Below are 19,880 nucleotides of genomic sequence, written 5' to 3' on the forward strand. Positions count from 1 at the left end.
CTTTTTTTGTGATAATCATTTCCTTGCTTTTCATTACAGTTGTATCACCTTTGTATGTACCCTTAAAGAATATTCTTTAATTTGCCTGTTTTGAACTTTACATAAATGAAAGCATACAAAATAAATTCTTTGTCTCTCAGTGAACATACTTGAGATGTTTTTTCAAGTTGTATGCAGGTACAGTTTTTTTTTTCCATTGCTGTAATAAGGTGTTACAACATTATATGACCATGTCACAATTTATTTATTCTTAAGATGATAGACATTTGTGTTATTTACAATTTGTGGCTATTGTGCTTCTTGGAACATACTGTACATATATCCTGGTGCGCCCACATACAGTTTATCTGTTACATTCCTGAGAAGGTTTATCTGCAATATTACTATATAATTTCCAAATGTTTTTGCCACTAGCATGCATTAGAGTTCTCGTTGGTCAAGATCATTGTCAGCACTTGGTATTGTCAGATTTCCTGTCAGGGTCATGGTATAATGGTATCTCATTGAGGTTTTAACGTCCATTTCCTTTATTACTGAGAAATTTAGCAACTTTTCATTTATTTTTTGCACATATAGATTTTGTCTTTTGAGGTACCCATTCCAAGTGGTATGCCTCATTTTTCTGTTGAATTGTCTTTTTTTTTTCTTTTTCAGGAATTTTTTATATATTCTGTCCTTTACTAGTTTTAAATACTGCAGGTATCTTTTCTGCGTTTCACTTCTCTTTTAACTTTTTATTATTTTAAAAGTTCTTAATTTTAATATAATAAAATTTATCAATCTTTTCCATAAAGGAAAAGATTAGTGGATTTCTGTGTCTTGTTCAAGAAAGCTTTTCATATCCTGTAGTCATGAAAATTGTCCTATATTTTACCTTCTAAAAGCTCTAGAGCTTAGCTTTCTTTTCACATTTAGGTCTTTAATCCACCTATGATTGATTTTTGTGTATTAACATGAAGTAGGGGGTCTGTTGTCATTTTTTTCCTCACTTGTTCCAGTACCATTTATTGAAAGTTCCATCTTTTTTCTACCAGTGTCCAGTGCTACCTCTATTGAATGCCAAGTATCCATATGTGTGTGGGCCTGTCTCTGGGCTGTATTCTGTACCACTTTTCTGTTTGTTACCCATATATCAGTATCCCCGTCTTGATATCATCTGAAGTACAAACCTTGTTTTTCAAAGTTGTATTGGTTATGCTTGTCTTTTTGTGTTTTCTTATAGACAGTAGACTCAGATTATCAAGTTTCACAAATAAGCCTGTTGGATTTTTGTTTGGAACTACATTACCTTTAAAAACCAATTTGTGAAAAATTAGTATCTTTACAATATTGAGTATTCTAATCTGTGAACTGGTGTAGGTTTTGATTTATGTAGACATTCTTTAATGCCCTTTAAAGCTTTATAATTTTTCCATAAAAGTCTTTTTATTTTATTTTTTTTATGAACTTGAAAATAGTTTATGCATTGGTATAGAGGTATAGTTGAACTCCGTATAATGATTTTGTTTCCAGCTACCTTGCTAATCTCTTAAAAATTCTATCTGTAGGTTCATTTGCTTTTCTAAATAGTCTTTATCTGTAAATAATGCATTTTGGTTTTTTCATTTTCTAGCCTTTTCATTTTTATTTCTGTGTACTTGTTCTTACTGTGCTGACAATGATCTCCAGTACAATGTTTGGTAGAAAAGGCTCTGATGGGCTTCCTGGTCTCATTCTTAGTGTCAAAAGCTTGTACTCTTTCACTGTTTAGAATGTTTATTATAGGTTTTTCTTATAGTTACTCTGTATCTGATTAAGGAAGTTTCTGGTTATCCTTAATTCACTGAAGGCTCTTTTTTTAAAGAAATCATGAATTATTTTTAGATTTTATTAAATGCTTTTTCTATGTCTATTATGATAAGCATGTAATTTTTCTCTTCTAATTGGTTAATGTAGTGAAATATATTAATTTTTAAGTGTTGAAGTACCTTGTGTGGATAGACCCAACTAGGCTGTGATCTTTTTTTTAAACTGAGATATAATTGATATGTAACATTGTATTAGTTTCCGGTCATGTTATGATTGTTTTTAATATATATTGCTGGATTTGGCTTGCTAATACTTTAAGATTTTTTTAACTTCGTGTGTGAGATTGATGCATCTGTTTTTTTTCTTTCTTGTCCTGTTTTTGATTTTGTTACTAAGGTCATGTGTGCCTCATAAATAAATTGAGGTGTGGATCATTTCTTTTTGCCTGGAAAAGAAAATGGACTCATTGCTTTTTTCAGTGTTTGGTAAAATTTACCAATGATGTATTTGGGCCTGGAGATTTTTTTTTGTGGGAAGATCTTTGGCATTGATTCAATTTCAGTGATTTCATCCGCTCTTCTTTTTTCTTGATTAGTTTTGAGAAGTTCTTTTCTAAGAATTTGTCCACTTTATCTAAATTTTTAAGTTGATTAATATTAATGTTTTTAGTTATCTTTTCAGTGATTATAGCATCTGTAGAGATGTCACCTATTTCATATTTTTCATTTTTAAAAAGTTGAGGTGAATTCAGATAACATCCCTGTTATGTTGCTTATCAGGAGTTACCACATATTCCTGAACACATGACACATGTACAATGCATCTCTATATTTGAATAAACAATCTCATGAAAGGACACAAATATTATTTATCTTAAGATCTTACATATAGTAGCAAACTTAATTTATGTACACAGTAGGACAGAATTATTAGAATGTAAATATATTGTACATACTCCAAGATGCTCAGATGTGTTATATACTGATAGCGTAACCTATTCATCTGAGCAAAGTACTTTTAAGATACTGTTTCTGAGCATGGTGATTAAAAATACTATTGTTCCTTTTTTTCTTTTAATAGCTTCATTGGGATGTAATTCGCATACCATACAATTCACCCATTTAAAATGTACAATTCAGGCTTCCCTGGTGGCGCAGTGGTTGAGAGTCCGCCTGCCGATGCGGGGGCCGCGGGTTCGTGCCCCGGTCCGGGAGGATCCCACGTGCCGCGGAGCGGCTGGGCCCGTGAGCCATGGCCGCTGGGCCTGCGCGTCCGGAGCCTGTGCTCCGCGGCGAGAGGGGCCACGGCAGTGAGAGGCCCGCGTACCGCAAAAAAAAAAAAAAAAAAAAAAAAAAAAAAAAAAAAATGTACAATTCAGTGATTTTCAGTATGTTCATAGAGTTGTGCAGCCATCACCTCAGCCAGTTTGACACCATTTCATTCCTTTCTGCCCATCTGCAACAAAACTTTTTTTTTTTTTTTTTTTTTGCGGTACGCGGGCCTCTCACTGATGTGGCCTCTCCTGTTGCGGAGCACAGGCTCCGGACATGCAGGCTCAGCGGCCGTAGCTCACGGGCCTAGCTGCTCTGCAGCATGTGGGATCTTCCCGGACCGGGGCACGAACCCGCGTCCCCTGCATCGGCAGGCGGACTCTCAACCACTGCGCCACCAGGGAAGCCCGCAACAAAACTTCTTATCCATTAGCAGTCATTTCCCATTTTCCCTCTATCCCTTCAACCCTAGGCAACTATTAATCTACTTTTTGTCTCTGTAGATTTGCCTGTTCTGGACATGTCATATAAATAACTGACTTCTTTCACTTGATGTTGAAAACCTGAAAAATTTGATCCATGTTGGAGCGTGTGTCAGTACTTCATTGTTTTTTAATAGCTGAATAGTATCCCATTGGCTGGATATTCTCTTCACTGTCTATTTTGAGTGTTCATTCATCAGTTGATGGGCTTTAGGGTTGTTTCCACTTTTTAGCTCTTCTGAATAATGCTTCTATAAACATTATATAATTTAATTTTTGTGTCAACATATTAGAGAATATTTGACAATTTCTTAAGGTTAGGGAGCTTTTACACTAATATATATTTTTTGACTTCTTGTAAATAATATGTGAGAAGGAAGCCTACTCTAATAAACTCAGAATAATATTATAAGGATGTTATTTTTAGATAACTAATATTTTCATAGCTGGTTTCTGTTACTCTTTGTTTTCATTGTTTAGTTTTTAAACCTTGGTTATCTTAACCATTGGTTCTATATACTTTATTATCGATCCTTCTTTTCAACTATCTAAGATGACCCTTTTCTCACTTTTCTGGCAGGAACTACTGATTCTTAAAGTTATTACTCCATTTAATTTGGCAACTTTTGGCAGGACTTGTTCGTATGCTAAATAGATTATTCTTTACTGCATATTCTTTGGTCTCATCTCTTAAATTGCTTAACCAAATCTGTGACTGATAATGTTTGAAAGGAAAATTCAGTTGTTTTTAAATCTAAACTTTTCAGACTGTAGTATAATTATTTTAAAGTACCCATATTCAAATAAAAACTACTCAAATTCCTAGGTATGTTCAAGATCAATAAATTTAGAAAAAGCTTCAGATTCTTTGAAAGGAAACATGGCTGCTTTTCTAAAGTAAGTGCTTTTCTTTTCTTTTTCTTAAGTTTGAACTTAGTCCTGTGAGAAAAATATCTTTTATTCCTTATCGTTTTGGATTTGCCCTGCCTATCTTATAACCAGGCAATAATTGGTATTTAAGAACGGTTATGGTTTGGATTCGTGTAGCCACACAAAACTTAGGATTCTGTCAGTTACTCCTTTTGTATATTGTAGCATTGAAATCACAAAGTTTAAATAAGGACCGAAAAGAAATTTTTAAAGCTGTTTCAAATTATTGTTGTGCAGTTATTGAATGGTGGCTTTTTAAACAGTTTATTAATAAAAATTGGTTAATATGATTGTTTTCCCCAAACTAAAATTATACACTTTTTTGTTTTATAATATTTCTTACTGATCTAGGAATGTGTGTCTGGGGTTGGAAGACCTGCAGTATGTTTTCATGATTTCTTCACATGAGCTTTTCATTACATTGTTGAAAGATGAAGAACGAAAGCTACTTGTTGATCAGATGAGGAAGAGATCCCCTAGAGTAAATCTGTGCATTAAACCAGTAACTTCATTTTATGATATCCCAGGTTAGCTCTGCTAGCTGAAATGTTGGCACCTTCTGCCCATCAGTGTATTTGAGGATATCCTCTTAATTTGTTTCAGATTACACGAATGCTGGTAATTAATAGACATTTACCTGTCTTTTGATTTCTGTCTAAGCAGTTAAGTCTTGGGACTCTGCTGAGTCTCTGGTTCATGGAGATACAGGCCTAGAAACATAAAAGATTTTAGCTGGGGGAGTAGACCCACGTAACTCTGCTGCTGTGTTCTTGAAGGTAAAAAACAGGAGGGGAGAGGAGTGGTTGAGAACAATAAAAGGTACAGGCTTGCATGCATTTCAGCCTGTATATGACCGTGATGCTGTCTTCTGGCTAAACATTCAGCTTTGGCACCATTGCCATTTTTGCCTTATTTATTTGATGATTTTCTTCCATTTTTTTCTCTTATTTTATAAATATAAGTAGAAAATATAGTGCTGCTCATTAATAAGAAATACAAGCTTCAACACTTAATATAGGGGAGACAGAGAATTCAGTTGGCTGAACGAACTTTTAGCTGCTTTGACCCTCATTAGATTTAAACTGCTTTGACAGTCCAGGTGTAAAGGGAAAGAATGCTATTAACGCAGATGAAATGCTGGAAATGCATTATTGAAGACTATATCTGAAAGCCGAGTTGTAGTGAGGGATTTTAATGATCAATTCTTGGTTTTCTGGGGAAGGCAGTGCCTCCACCTCCTCATTCTCCCCTTCAGAAAACACATTCTTAATGTTTATTGCTCAAAACATTTTATATGTGCTTTTAATACAGTAAGTTCCAAAGTAGGAGACTGTCTATATAAGTTAAATTTTTCCATATATCCCACATCATTCGTTCCATGTACCAGCTACTGATTTTTATGTTTTTATTTTCATTATCTTTATTAAATGCATTCATTTATTAAATGAAGACATAATAAAAATTGTGTTAGGCTTTCTATATGAGAGTGAAGTTAAAACATAATTTGCATTAAGTTGAATAAATCAGTTTTCAAGATGAGAGATGCTTTTAACTTATAATACTTATAAACATGCACAATTTCTCTCAGTAAATTACCATTCTCATATTTATAGGATTATGTATACCTTTGAATCAAATCATTATTTAAATGGAAACCTCTCCTTCCTTTCTTAGCCTCAGCAAGTGTCAACATTGGCCAGTTGGAGCATCAGCTGATATTGTCAGTAGATCCCTGGAGGATTCGACAGATTTTAATTGAATTACATGGTATGACTTCAGAGCGCCAATTCTGGACAGTGTCTAATAAGGTAAGAAAACCCTCTCTTAAGCACAGATAAGAAGGGGCTTCCCTGGTGGTGCAGTGGTTAAGAATCTGCCTGCCAATTCAGGAGACATGGGTGTGATCCCTGGTCTGGGATGATGCCACATGCCTCAGAGCAGCTAGGCCTGTGCGCCACAACTACTGAGCCTGTGCTTTAGAGCCCGCGAGCCACAACTACTGAAGCCTGCGTGTCTAGAGCCCGTGCTCCACAACAAGGGAAGCCACTGCAATGAGAAGCCCACGCACCGCAATGAGGAGTAGCGCCCGCTCGCCACAACTAGAGAAAAGCCTGTGTGCAGCAAGAAGACCCAACACAGCCAGGAAAAAAAAAAAAAGAACAGATAAGAAAATTACCCTTGTTTTCTGATGTAATTTCATAGAAGAGCTGTTCCCTGGCCTTTTTGGGAATAAGAACCCCTTTTATTTGTCAACAATTCATCAACAATGTGAAGGACCTGCACATGAGAGTAATTGCTCTTTGAACATCCATTGACAGAGAAAATATGAAATATCCAAAAAAGTTACTATTAAATCAGTAACAACAAAAAATGAGTTTATATTTCATTTGTTGTCATAACACCTACATGCATTTTCAGTATAGCTGTTAATATGTGTGTTAGATATAATATTTATGCAGTCTGGAGCTAATACTTGCTGTGTGCTTACAGAGTATTTTTGGTTTAGTTTTTTCATATCTTCTTGAAGTCTAAAGCCTACAGTTTAGAACCACTTCATTAAAACTTCTTTTAGAACATTTTTGGCTTTAGATATTCTTTTTAAAATGCCAAGCTAATGTTTCTGAAGTTGTCTATTTAAGTTTTGCTGTGTGGAAGGTGCAAATGAAAATAGCTTTTTAAACAGTTCAGTGGAATGTATCTTGAGATACAGGGGAAACAGTCCACAGATACAGGTGAAATTAAAGTACTATGGTGGTTCTTCTAATTTAACTGTATACTCCTCCTCTGCTGAATATGTAATAAAAAGCAGCAAGAAATTGCTGTATATTTTGTGGGGTTTGAACATAAAAGTGCAGTGAAATGAAAAATTGGTCTGAACCTTAGTTGGGCTTCTTAGCATTGATATTGTTATTTGTGTTCATTTATATAGAGAGGAAGTATATAGCATAATAGTTAAGAGCGGGAGTTCTGGTACTAGCTGCCTGAGTTTGAATGCCAGCTCTCTGCTTAACTAGCTGTATAGTCTTTGGCAAGTTATTTGACTTCTGTGTGTCTCCGTTTTCTCATCTGTGAAATGGAGGTAGTAGTACCTACTTAATACTGTTGTGAGGATCATATGAGTTAATACGTATTAACCTCCTAGAATTTTTTTTTTCCTTATTTCTATAGGCTATCCTTCAGAAAGTTTCAATCCATTTAATTATTTATTACTAGCTCATTATAGTGATTATGTTCATTTTGATGAGCATTTCAATACAGCTGTCATTGTCCTTTCTCTTTCAAAAATGACTTTTGAATGATTTTTTTAAATGGGGTTGACTATTACTGAAAGATTCTTATCTATATTTGGCTTTATGTGTGTGTATCTGTGGATTTTTATTTATTCTAGTGGGAAATACCTTCTGTCTATAGTGGTGTTATCCTGGGAATCAAAGACAATTTAACAAGAGATTTGGTTTACATTCTAATGGCCAAGGGTTTACACTGCAGTACTGTTAAGGTGAGTAAAAGTATACATTGACATCTGGTCAAGAATATGCTTTGTAAATTTAGCATGTAGCCAGGAATCAGAATCATTTGTGTTTTCCTGATCTTAAAATCATAGTTGTAGACCTAGGAGGATATTTGAAAAGGCGTTTTGGTTTATTCTTTTTCCTTTTACCCTCGTAGCTATACGAAAATGGTTTTGGACATATGGCTACTACTCTATGTTTTTTAAAAAATTAGAACAGGAATAGTTCTTATTTGTATTTAGGGTTCAGTTAGTAAAGATTGTATTCCAAGCTAAAGAAAACCAAAATAAAAATCCTTAAAATCACTTTTGTAGATTTTTACATAAGGATCTATTTGTGAAGTAGTCTGGGATGGAAATACTGATTTGGGGATCCTCAAAGATCACCCTGGGGCTTCCCTGGTGGCGCGGCGGTTGAGAGTCCGCCTGCCGATGCAGGGGACACGGGTTCGTGCCCCGGTCTGGGAGGATCCCACGTGCCGCGGAGCGGCGGGGCCCGTGAGCAGTGACTGCTGAGCCTGTGCTCCGCAAGGGGAGAGGCCACAACAGTGAGAGGCCCGCGTACCGAAAAAAAAAAAAAAAGATCACCCTGGGAGAATATTCAGAACCTACGGGACTCAGCACAGGATCCAAAAAGAGGGGTGTGAGAAAGAGTCTGGTATGAAGACCAGACTTGTGGGGTCATAATAGCTAAGGGGATAGAGGATGTCAAGAAAAGGGAATGGACAGGACTGGGTTGCAGCCCCTAAGTCCAGTGAGGTAACTGAAAGGTACTGAGTAGATTGTGCCATTAGAAGATCTTTGTTTAGTAAGAGCTATTTCTTCTTCACGATGTGGGGGATAGAAGCCACATTGTACGAGTGAAAGAATCATGTGGAGAGAGTAAGCGAAGGCTACTCTTTGGAAAAATTAGAAAGACATGTGTAGGAAAGGGTTCGGATCACAGCTGATTTGATTTACTTATTAGTCAATTATATAGGCTAATAGGGTTGTGTGCAAAATTTTAGAATGTGGAACCTTGTTGAAGGGGGTAAGGTCTAACTAATTCTGACTATCTTAGGGGGAGGAGGGTGTTTAATCATGGAATTTTATACCTGTATGATATATGTATATAATATTTATATAAAACTTCTAGTTATTTTATTTTTTTTGGCCATGCTGTGTGGCATGTGAGATCTTAGTTCCCAGACCAGGGATGGAACCTGTGCCCCCTGCGGTGGAAGCGTGGGGTCTTAACCCCTGGACTGCCAAGGAAGTCCCCTAGTTTTGTTATTTTATAATTTATGTAAAACTTGTTTAGTAACATAGCATGTATATTACATTGATTGTTTATTGGATGTTTTTAAAAAATTACAGGTAATTCCCTGGCGGTTCAGTGGTCAGGACTCTGTGCTTCCACTGCAGGGGGCATGGGTTCAATCCCTGGTTGAGGAACTAAGATCCTGCATGCCGTGTGGTGCAGCCAAAAAAAAAAATTTACAGAAGAATTATTTATTGGAATAAATGAACAGTGCAGAGATGATAAAAAGATGATAGTCTAGCCTCGCTCCCCAAGATAACCAGTGTTAACCATTTAAATTAATTCTTCTCCTCTTTGTTCTGTACTTATATAAGATGTATTTTTTGACTCCAGAGGAAAGGTGATCCAGGCTATTCTGATGTTTCTTTTTATAGGACTTTTCCCATGCTAAACAGCTATTTGCTGCGTGTTTGGAGTTGGTGACAGAATTCTCACCAAAACTTCGTCAGGTCATGCTGAATGAGATGCTGCTTTTGGATATTCATACACACGAAGCTGGAACAGGGCAATCTGGGGAGAGACCGCCTTCTGATCTTATTAGTAGGGTGCGAGGATATCTAGAAATGAGGCTTCCTGGTAAGACTTTTTCACAAAGCCAAATTTCAGAAATTTAGTACTCAAGTAACTGTAGGGAATATTCTGAAAGAATATTTACTGGACTTTTTACCATCTATGAAAAAATTACTTGTCTTTTAAAACAGAATTCAGATGTGGAGTTCACTTGAAAACATTGGGGAAAATGTAGGAAATTATTAATTTCCTAGGATTGCCGTAAATAAGTAACAGAAATTTATTTATTTATTTAAAATTTACTTATTTATTTTTGGCTGCTTTGGGTCTTTATTGCTGCATAAATTAATTTTTTCACGGTTTTGGAGATGAGATGTCTGAAATCAAGGGGTCTGGCAGGGCTACACTCCCTTTGAAGGCTCTAGAGAAGGATCCTTCCTTGCTTCTCCCTAGCCTCTGCTGGCTCCCAGCAGCCTTTGGTGTTCCTGGGCTTGTAGCTGCATCACTCCAGTCTTTCCCTGTTTCACGTGGCCTTGTGTGTGTGTGTGTGTGTGTGTGTGTCCGTCCATGTCCTCCTCTTGTAAGTGCACCAGTCATTGGATTTAGGGTCTACCCTAATTCAGTATGACCTCATTTTAACTAACCACATCTGCAAAGACCCTGTTTCCAAGTAAGATCACCTTCTGAGGTTTCAGGTGTACATGAATTTTGAGGGGACAGCATTCAACACACTACGAAAACTATATTGCAATTTTAAGATATTCTGTTAAAAGATTCAAAATGTCCTTGAAGCTGCATGTTGAAGGTTTATTTCCTCATAGCTGCCATAGACAGCCCTCAGCATGATTGCCTGTGGGTCAGGAAGTCGCTTGTAGTCACTTTAGGAACAGATTTTGACTGTCCAGTTCTAAATGTAAAGATCTTATTATGAAAAGAAGCTTATCATAAGAATGTTTTTATCATAAGAGTTATCATCTGTTACATATAATCTTGCTGAGTTAAAGCAGTTTCTTACTTTTACATGTTTTAATAATATTTAGAGCATTTCAGTCATACTGTACACATTTAATACTGTACACTTCAATTTTACTATTTAAAGCAAGGTCCTCATAATGTGCCCAAACAAATGGCTACTGGCCCTCTGGGGTCTTTTGAATTAATTTAATTGTTATAACATTGTGATTTCTTGAAGAAATTACAACTTTTTAGCACTGTATAGATAGAATACCTTTGAGTTGTTTTTTTTTTTTTTAAGTTTTTATTTTTTGCGGTACGCAGGCCTCTCACTGTCGTGGCCTCTCCCGTTGCGGAGCACAGGCTCCGGATGCGCAGGCTCAGCGGCCATGGCTCACGGGCCCAGCCGCTCCGCGGCACGTGGGATCTTCCCGGACTGGGACACGAACCTGTGTCCCCTGCATCGGCAGCCGGACTCTCAACCACTGCGCCACCAGGGAAGCCCTACCTTTGAGTTTTAATGCATCATTGTCCTTCAGTATCATAATAAAAATTGATCTAATTAATATATACTAACTGTCAACAGTGTTTTCTAAAACTCTTTTTTTTTTTCCTTTTTCTTTTCGGGCCGTGCTGTGCGGCTTGTGGGATCTTAGTTCCCCTACCAGGGATCGAACCTGGGCCCTCGGCAGTAAAAGCAGAGTCCTAACCATTGGACTGCCAGGGAATTCCCCAGAGTGTTTTCTTTTTAAAGGTTGAAGATTGGTTCTCTAAAAGGAAAAGCAAAAAGAATTTTAAAAACCTTAACATTTATTGAGTGCTAATAACTACATGTCAGACATTCTTCTGAGAGCTTAGGTGCATAACTGATATAGTCCTCTCAGCAGCTTCATGAAGTAGCTTCTTATTTAATTATCCCTGTTTTGTAAATCAAGAAACTAAGGTTAAAGAATTTGGCCGAAGTCATGAAGTAAGAGACAGAAATGTGTTTTGAACTCATCAGGCCAACTTAAGCCTGTGCTTTTACTCTTTGAAATGGTTGGAAATGCCTTCAAATAATTATAGTCTCTTTGTACTATCTTTTTGGCATTTGAGTAGTTTGGAGTTCACTTCACTTTTTCCTCCCTCCCTCCCTCCCTCCATTCTTCCTTCTCTCCCCTAAGTTACTGAATGTTCATCTATTTGTCCCATAGTTTGTGTTATAAGCAGTGTTTGAAATGAGAAGGAAAGGATGTACTGTTAGGAAGAACAAGAAAACGTTTGAACCTCACTCTCTAGATGCTGATTCTTCTTTAAGAACCATTGTGGACTCACTAATGAGAGATGCCCAGTGAATAAAGGACACTTTGGAGGCAAATGCTATCTGGCCTTCCTTTGGCAAAGTGTATGGTGCACAACGCACAGTGACATGTGGTACACTGGGATATTAAATTTACTTCTATCTTCACTCCTTTAAGAAGATGATGCAAATAATGTATTTTTACTTAATTTTGGTGTGTTCCTGTGCCTCTTTTTTGTCATCTCCAGTTGCTTTTTGGGATAACGTGAGATATAAACAAATAGCCACAGGCAAAGACTTTTTAGAAAGACCGAAAAATATAGGTACTCAAGAAGTTTAGCCGGGCGCGGTGGCGCGCGCCTGTAGTCCCAGCTACTTGGGAGGCTGAGGCAGGAGGATCGCTTGAGCTCAGGAGTTCTGGGCTGTAGTGCGCTATGCCGATCGGGTGTCCGCACTAAGTTCAGCATCAATATGGTGACCTCCCGGGAGCGGGGGACCGCCAGGCTGCCTAAGGAGGGGTGAACCGGCCCAGGTCGGAAACGGAGCAGGTCAAAACTCCCGTGCTGATCGGTAGTGGGATCGCGCCTGTGAATAGCCACTGCACTCCAGCCTGGGCACCATAGCGAGACCCCGTCTCTAAAAAAAACAAACAAACAGAAGTTTAATAGCTCTCCCCATTTCAAGTTTTAACATTGTTATTTAGTATTCATTGGGTTTCTTCTCCTCTTTGTTGAAATACATTAAAACCTGAGTATTATATACTTTGAGCTACAAAAATTCACAATGTATTTAATATTAAGGTATATTTAATAATTATTTATTTCAAAGGAAATAATGGTCAAACAATTCTGAGTGATTTTTTTCCCCTCATATCTTTTTATTTAAAATTGTTACAGGTATAGTACGTATTTTTTGAATGAGTGAATGATTTGTCTCTTATGAATATTTATCATGTTTTAATCAGGAAAAATTATTTAAAGATGAAAAACATATTAACATGGATTTATTACAGCTTTAAACATGGTTTACCTATTTCTGTGCTCTAAATAGCTAGAAGTTTATACCATACCATTATATATTTGTTTTGTTTGTGTGGTTCTTCTCTGCTCATTTATTTATTTATTTTTGGCTGCATCGGGTCTTAGTTGCAGCCCATAGGCTTCTCTCTAGTTGTGGCCTGCGTGCTCAGTAGTAGTTGCGGCATGTGAGCTTAGTTGCCCCTGTGGCATGTGGGACCTTAGTTCCCTGACCAGGGATCGAACCTGCATCCCCTGCACTGGAAGGTGGATTCTTAACCACTGGACGACCAGGAAAGTCCCTCTCTGCTCATTTAAATTATAAATTTGTAGAGGCTGGGTACCAACTCCTAGACTTCCACAGTAGAGTATTAGGCATCTTAAGGTGTTCTTAGTAGAGAATTTTGTTGATTAATAGTGGGAACTGTGGCAACCTATTATTGGGAAACCTTAAACTTTCTAGAGAAAAGTATAAAATATTAGTGTCTTTCTATTTTTTCATCTGTAACTATTGTTTATAATTTGTTCAGCTGGAATTCCGAGCAACTATTTGCTTTGTTATTTATTGGTTAATTGATTGCCACACCGCGTTGCACGGCTTGCAGGATCTCAGTTCCCTTACCAGGGATCAAACCTGCACCCTCTGCAGTGATAGCACAGCATTGTAACCACTGGACTGCCAGGGAAGTCCCATGCTTTGTTCTTTTAATGTTATGATGGTAACTCCAACTACTTTCTTCTTCGCTTTTTAGATATTCCTCTTCGTCAAGTTATTGCCGAGGAATGTGTTGCTTTTATGTTAAACTGGAGGGAAAATGAATACCTTACCCTGCAAGTTCCTGCATTTCTGCTTCAGAGTAATCCATATGTAAAGGTAATTCATGATTAATCTAAAAGGATGATTAGGGTGGGATTATTGGACCAGTTTCTTTAGATCTGTACTACTTAGGGAGCTTGTCCACTTTCTAAGATTCAGTCTAAGTTTGGACAAATGCTTGTTGGTTTGTAGGTAAAGGTATAGTTTTTGATAATTCAGGCACTTGAGTTTGCCCTCTTTAATATTTTTTTCTTCTACCCTATAGTTACGAGAATGCAAGCAAAAATTATTCCGTTAATAGACAACATTTTGGTATAATCCTAAACTAGTGAGAAGTTAGTCAGCTTTTCTTGCTTTGATTGATATCGTCAAACCCTGGTTTCAGCTCTGGAATACCTGGGTCTAGCTGGGTTGAACTGGGGGTGCCGTTAGGGATGAGCTGCACCCATTTTCCACTTGAGCACCTTCCCCTTCTTCAAAGCCTGTTAAACTCTCTAAGTTGATACCTGATTCTTATTAGGGTACATGTTTGCATTAGTGATTATTTCCATATGAAACAGTTCATTCAGTGAATTGATGGTATGTTGTTTGTTTATTCTCCTTTCTTAATTACACCTATCCTGCACAACTGAAAATGCTTCTGGGTGGAGAAAACATCAAAAATAAAGAGAGACAGGAGGTCTTCCCTAAGATTCTTTCTTTCATTCGTTAATATTATGTTTACCCTGAATAAGCAGTGAACTTTTCTCCCTTTCTGGTCTTGTAGTTAAAAAAACAAAACAAAACATTTCACGATTTACCACTTTTTTTATGTATGTTTGGTCCTTCAGATTTCCTTGCTCTTTTCTTAATGCTTGTGTTACCTTTTGTTCTTACCTGCAGTCATCTCATCTTCAGTACACAGTCCCTTAAATGGATGGTTATCTGTAAACCTTGCAACACTGTACCAGTTTTTACATTTGCCTTTGGTTTTTTGTTTCTTCTTCCTTATTTCATGTATGGCCTTTAAAAAACTGAGCTCATTTCACTTCAACCCTTTGAAGACTTACTGATTTCTTTCGTTTTTTTCCTCCTTTTTGTTTTCTTTATGGTCGTTCATAAAAATTTATTGTCATACTTGAGTCATCGTTCTCTTTGGAATTTCAGACATTGATTATATCTGTTTTTTTTAGCGAACTTTCTGAGATAGGAGTTCCTAATATCTAGGGTATTTGATTATGCCCAGCAGTCTCTTGTCTTTAGTAAACTCTCAGATGAGACAACCGTTTTGTTTCAAGATTATCATTTCCACTTAGAACAGTAGCTCGTTGCTTAGTATTATGACAGTGCAGCGGCTTTTCTCTTTGCTTCTCTTAGCTGGGAATTCTGTGGAGCTGTGCACCAGGAAGGCTAGCCGCATGTTCGAGGGCCTGCGGTGTGGAAGGGCGTGGGGTATTGTGTTGTAGGTTGCCTAACCTTGGGCTAGGTTAGCTCACTGCTTCCTGCAGTTCCCCTTGATCTGGCCACAGAGGAGGAAGGGTATGAGGTGACCTTGCTGCAGGGGCTACTGAGGCATCTCATTGTCTCATCTGGATTAGGGTTTTGTGTGTCTCCTTCCCTAGTTGGCCCCTTGTTCCCTTGTTAACGTAGAGGAGAAAGTAATCAGATTAAGAAGTCTAGAGTAAGGGATCAGGTATTAAAACTTATACAATTTAGAGCAGCTTTCAAACTTTGAATTTGGTGTGGAATATATATACAGATGCATAAGGAAGAGTCTGGAAGGATATTAATAGTCATTATCCCTGGGTAGTGAAATATTAAGTGATTTTTAATCAATTTTATTTTCCATTCTCTTAGGAATAGAAAAAGGAAAGGAAAAAAATCTTATGCATGTGACTAAATATAACTTTTTGAAATAATAAAAACAGTCCAGCCTCTCCCTTGGATCAGTGTGGGAGGTAGTGTAGTATATTGGAAAATGTACAGCATTTATGGACGCTTGGATTATAAGAGACTAGCTAGTGGGAGGAGGAGGAGAGGTTGGTGCTAACAGTCATAATGGTATAAGACAAAGACCATGGCTTTTGCCATGGCCTGCAAGGCCTTTTTTTTTTTTTTTTTTTTTTTGCGGCACGCGGGCCTCTCACTGCTGTGGCCTCTCCCGCTGCGGAGCACAGGCTCCGGACGCTCAGGCTCAGCGGCCATGGCTCACGGACCTAGTTGCTCCGCGGCATGTGGGATCCTCCCGGACCAGGGCTCGAACCTGTGTCCCCTGCATCGGCAGACAGACTCTCAACCACTGCGCCACTAGGGAAGCCCCCTGCAAGGCCTTTTAAGGTGTAGGAGCTTCTCCTTCTCCCTCCCTGTCATGCCAGATCTGTCTGTGGTGCCAGAGCGCTCACAGCCCTTGTACACGCAGTGCTTTCTCAGGCTTCCGCACTTCTGCACTTCTGTGTGCTGTTTGTTCATTTGGCCGAGATGCTCTTTCCACTTTTTCCTGTTTGTGTAATTTCTTTGAAGCTTTCCATAATTCTTTTCTTCGCAAACTTGCTGTTCTTGTTACTTCTGTACTGTTGTACTGTGGACATATTTCTTTTGTTGCACTTATACTGTATAGTAAGTTATTTGTTCACCTGTCTGTCTTCCCTGTAAAACAGTGAGCTTCTTGAGGACAGTTAATTTTCATATTTTCAATGCTTTTCTTGATACCCAGCACATAGGAGATGCTCAAGAATGTTTGTGGACTTCAGTTGACTTGGGGCCTAATACCTCTGAAAATTCTTACTTTTAAGTGGATTTACTTGCTTAATGTAGTAACCTTCAGCCAAGCACGTGATCTCTGACGACAGAAAGTGAAATTGAGAACTGTGCATACATTGTGATCCCAGTTGTTCGAGAAGAGTGTGTGCAGTAGGCAGGCAGGATGAAATGTTCTCCGAGATCAGGGGCTCTTGATTTCCATTCACGTAGCAGAGCTAGGGTTTTTAACACCATTTTCACTAGCTTTAGGAAGCACCAGATTCTTGTAAATTAAGTCAAGGGTTCAGGTATTTACTGAACTGTACTTTCAACTTTTCTATGTTTGAAATTTGGGGGAAAAGCACTATTTTCACCTTTGTCATAATCCTGCCTCTTTCTTTAAGCAGTGGGAGAACCTTTTCTGGGTCCACTCAGGAAACTGAGGATTCCTGATGGATGTGAATTATCCTTGGCTACTTTACCCTCTAAAGAGAAATGATGTATAAGAATTACTAAAAACAAAGGATAGCGGGGCACTCTCTTGCTTAAATTATAGAAGGAAAGACGTGCTGGATTTGGCATATAAGCCTTCTTCTTTCTCTACATTTTGGGCCTGTCTTTTCTCTGCCTTTTGCTTTCAGCCCTTCCATTCATTATTTCTGGGTCCTTCCTACACCTTTGGTCCTGAGAGCTGCCTTTATTCAGATCAGTCACTTTCAGTAATCTGTCCTTCCTTAATTCTACCTCCTCGCATCAGCAGTAGCTCCATCCCCAGTTGCTATCATTTTTCTTAGAGAAAAGTTGCTCTAGATCTTGTTCCTTTATTCTGCCAACTTCAGTGTCCATATTTTTTCCTCATTTTTTTCATTAAAATTAAAAAAAATTGTGTGAGTGAAATTTAACCCCTATTTTCGTCTCATCTCTGGGCTTTTACAGTTAACATTGTAGTGTATATGTTCCATTACGGTTTTTTTTTTTAAAGGTGGGATCATACTATGTGTATATAGCAGTTTTGTTTTTTCCCACTTAATAGATCACATACCTCTTTGCATTGTCTCATTTTCTTCTCATTAGACTATAATTGTTTAGAAACAAGGAGGATAATAATGTGGTGGGACCAGAGGATCCCCTTCCCAGATCGGATTCAGATCTGTCAGTAGACAGTGAGCTCTCAATTCCTCAGTGGTTGGATACAAGGCACAGCATAAAGTACTTGTGCTTCATATGTGTGGGCAGTTATTTATCTTTCTTCAAATGTTCCTCAATAATAGAAATTATCTTTTGTGTATTTTCTGTTTTTCATGTTAAAGCTTGGACAGCTTTTAGCAGCTACATGCAAAGAACTTCCAGGCCCTAAAGAAAGTAGACGGACTGCTAAAGACCTTTGGGAAGTTGTTGTTCAGATCTGTAGTGTGTCCAGTCAACACAAACGAGGAAATGATGGCAGAATTAGTTTAATAAAACAGAGGGAGTCTACATTAGGTATAATGTATCGGTATGTTTCTATCAGTTTGTTTTTTTAGTTATTTATTTATACTATTTGTACTGTTGTAAGAACATCTGCCATTATCCCTGTGTATCATAAAGATGGGCAATGTAAGAATTCTGTGGTGCTGATCTCCGATGGACTTGTCTGATATGGTCACCTTAGGAAATACCTTGTCTATATGTTACTTTACGAGACTACTTATTAATCATTTAATATAATCAAACCTGAGTTCAAAACCAACAGTTTTGGTCGGATGGTACTGAAGATGTCACATGTGATTAAAACAGGAAAGACATTTTATTAGGTTAGTATGACAGTAGAATATTATACTCTTTTATACATGCAGGACTGGAAAGTTAGGAATAAACCTTCACGTATAATTTACTTTCTTGTTTTTATTTTTAATTTCTGATATTAAATGCATATACACAATTTGTGTTTTTTGTAGGAGTGAACTGCTTTCTTTTATCAAAAAATTACGGGTAAGCTTTATAAAAGTTGATCTAATTACTATTGCTGATTTCTGTAGAATATGACAAAAAAATATTGAGTGTTTAAATGCTGGTTATTTAAGTAATCTGTTAATGTGCTTTTTATCTTCAGTGATCATTTTTTTGAGGATGGGATAGTCTGAATGGAGAAGTTTGTTTTGCATTTACCTACCATGTTTTAGTGAATAGAATAGGTGTTTTTTAAACTGTAAAAAATTCTTCATGATAGGGCTAGATGGGTGAAGCCTAACTTTAATTTTTCTTGATAGGATTAACGTCATATTTATTTATTGGACATAGATTCCACTCTTTAAATTCCATCCTTTAAATATTATTTTAAGGAATAAAAAGTCAATTTTTTTCTAGAGGTAGCTGGAAGTACTAGTTGGAAAGAGGTTTGTTTACTCAATTTCAAAAGACGTGAGGACAGACACCTAAATTTGGTCATTTCTGTGTAAATTGTGTGGTGTCATTTCTTTCCTGAGATTAAAAATAAAGTTGATCTTTAGTGTACTGTAAACTAAAACAGGTGGTAATTTTCAAAATGGTAAGAATTTTTTGAAGGAAAATACTTGGTATCCTTGAGGTTGATGGGAGAAATATTAAAATATATATAATATTTAAGGATTCTGTGTTTTCTTTCTCATAGGAACCGTTGGTTTTGACTATTATTTTATCACTCTTTGTGAAACTTCACAATGTTCGGGTAAGTATTTTATAATTTCATCTAAAAAATCTTTGGAAGAAATTTCCTTTTAAATCATGCTTTTTTTTTTTTTTTTTTTTTTTTTTTTTTTTTAATAAGGAGGACATTGTGAATGATATTACAGCTGAACACATTTCTATCTGGCCATCCTCCATCCCCAAGTAAGAAGTATTATAGCTTACATTTTATTAAATTGTTTATATATTTAGAAACCATCCTGACTGATGTAGATAACCTTGAATAATTTGATTAAAAGGCTGCAATTTGTTAGGACTCTATAGCCAACTTCATGTTTCTCTGTTAACAGAGAAATCCTAAAAATTATGGATAATGCATAACTAAGTAAGAGCTAAGGTATACTAGCCTTAAGTAGAACCTAGACAGTCTCTCAGTAGTCCTGATTCCTTGTCAGTGGGAGAATTAGAAAATTGAGGCTAATGAAAGAATGAATGACTTTCTATCAGGTTTTTCTAACAGTGATTGTCAGAGGTTCCCAACCCTTTTTAGTTGCTTTAAGAAGTTCTTTAAGTAATTTAAGAAATCTTCTCTTAACTTTCATCTCCTGAGAATCACAGTAAGAGGATGGGGGAATTTTGGGGGGGGGGAAGAAAAGGTTCC

General features: G+C 37.1%; 1 protein-coding gene across 1 annotated transcript in view; it reads left to right on the plus strand.

Moving 5' to 3' along the window:
- The window catches only part of INTS8 (integrator complex subunit 8), a 49,373-nt gene that overhangs the window by 18,116 nt on the left and 11,377 nt on the right, over nucleotides 1–19,880 (plus strand). The window contains exons 11-20 of the mRNA XM_059042864.2: nucleotides 4,368–4,438; nucleotides 4,823–4,998; nucleotides 6,146–6,279; nucleotides 7,860–7,970; nucleotides 9,657–9,858; nucleotides 13,794–13,915; nucleotides 17,887–18,071; nucleotides 18,514–18,547; nucleotides 19,206–19,262; nucleotides 19,362–19,423. Of these exons, the coding sequence (XP_058898847.1) occupies nucleotides 4,368–4,438; nucleotides 4,823–4,998; nucleotides 6,146–6,279; nucleotides 7,860–7,970; nucleotides 9,657–9,858; nucleotides 13,794–13,915; nucleotides 17,887–18,071; nucleotides 18,514–18,547; nucleotides 19,206–19,262; nucleotides 19,362–19,423 (1,154 nt within the window). The remainder of the gene's footprint in view (nucleotides 1–4,367; nucleotides 4,439–4,822; nucleotides 4,999–6,145; nucleotides 6,280–7,859; nucleotides 7,971–9,656; nucleotides 9,859–13,793; nucleotides 13,916–17,886; nucleotides 18,072–18,513; nucleotides 18,548–19,205; nucleotides 19,263–19,361; nucleotides 19,424–19,880) is intronic.

The sequence above is a fragment of the Kogia breviceps genome, chromosome 17 (assembly GCF_026419965.1).
Source record: "Kogia breviceps isolate mKogBre1 chromosome 17, mKogBre1 haplotype 1, whole genome shotgun sequence".
NCBI classification, from domain to species: domain Eukaryota; kingdom Metazoa; phylum Chordata; class Mammalia; order Artiodactyla; family Physeteridae; genus Kogia; species Kogia breviceps.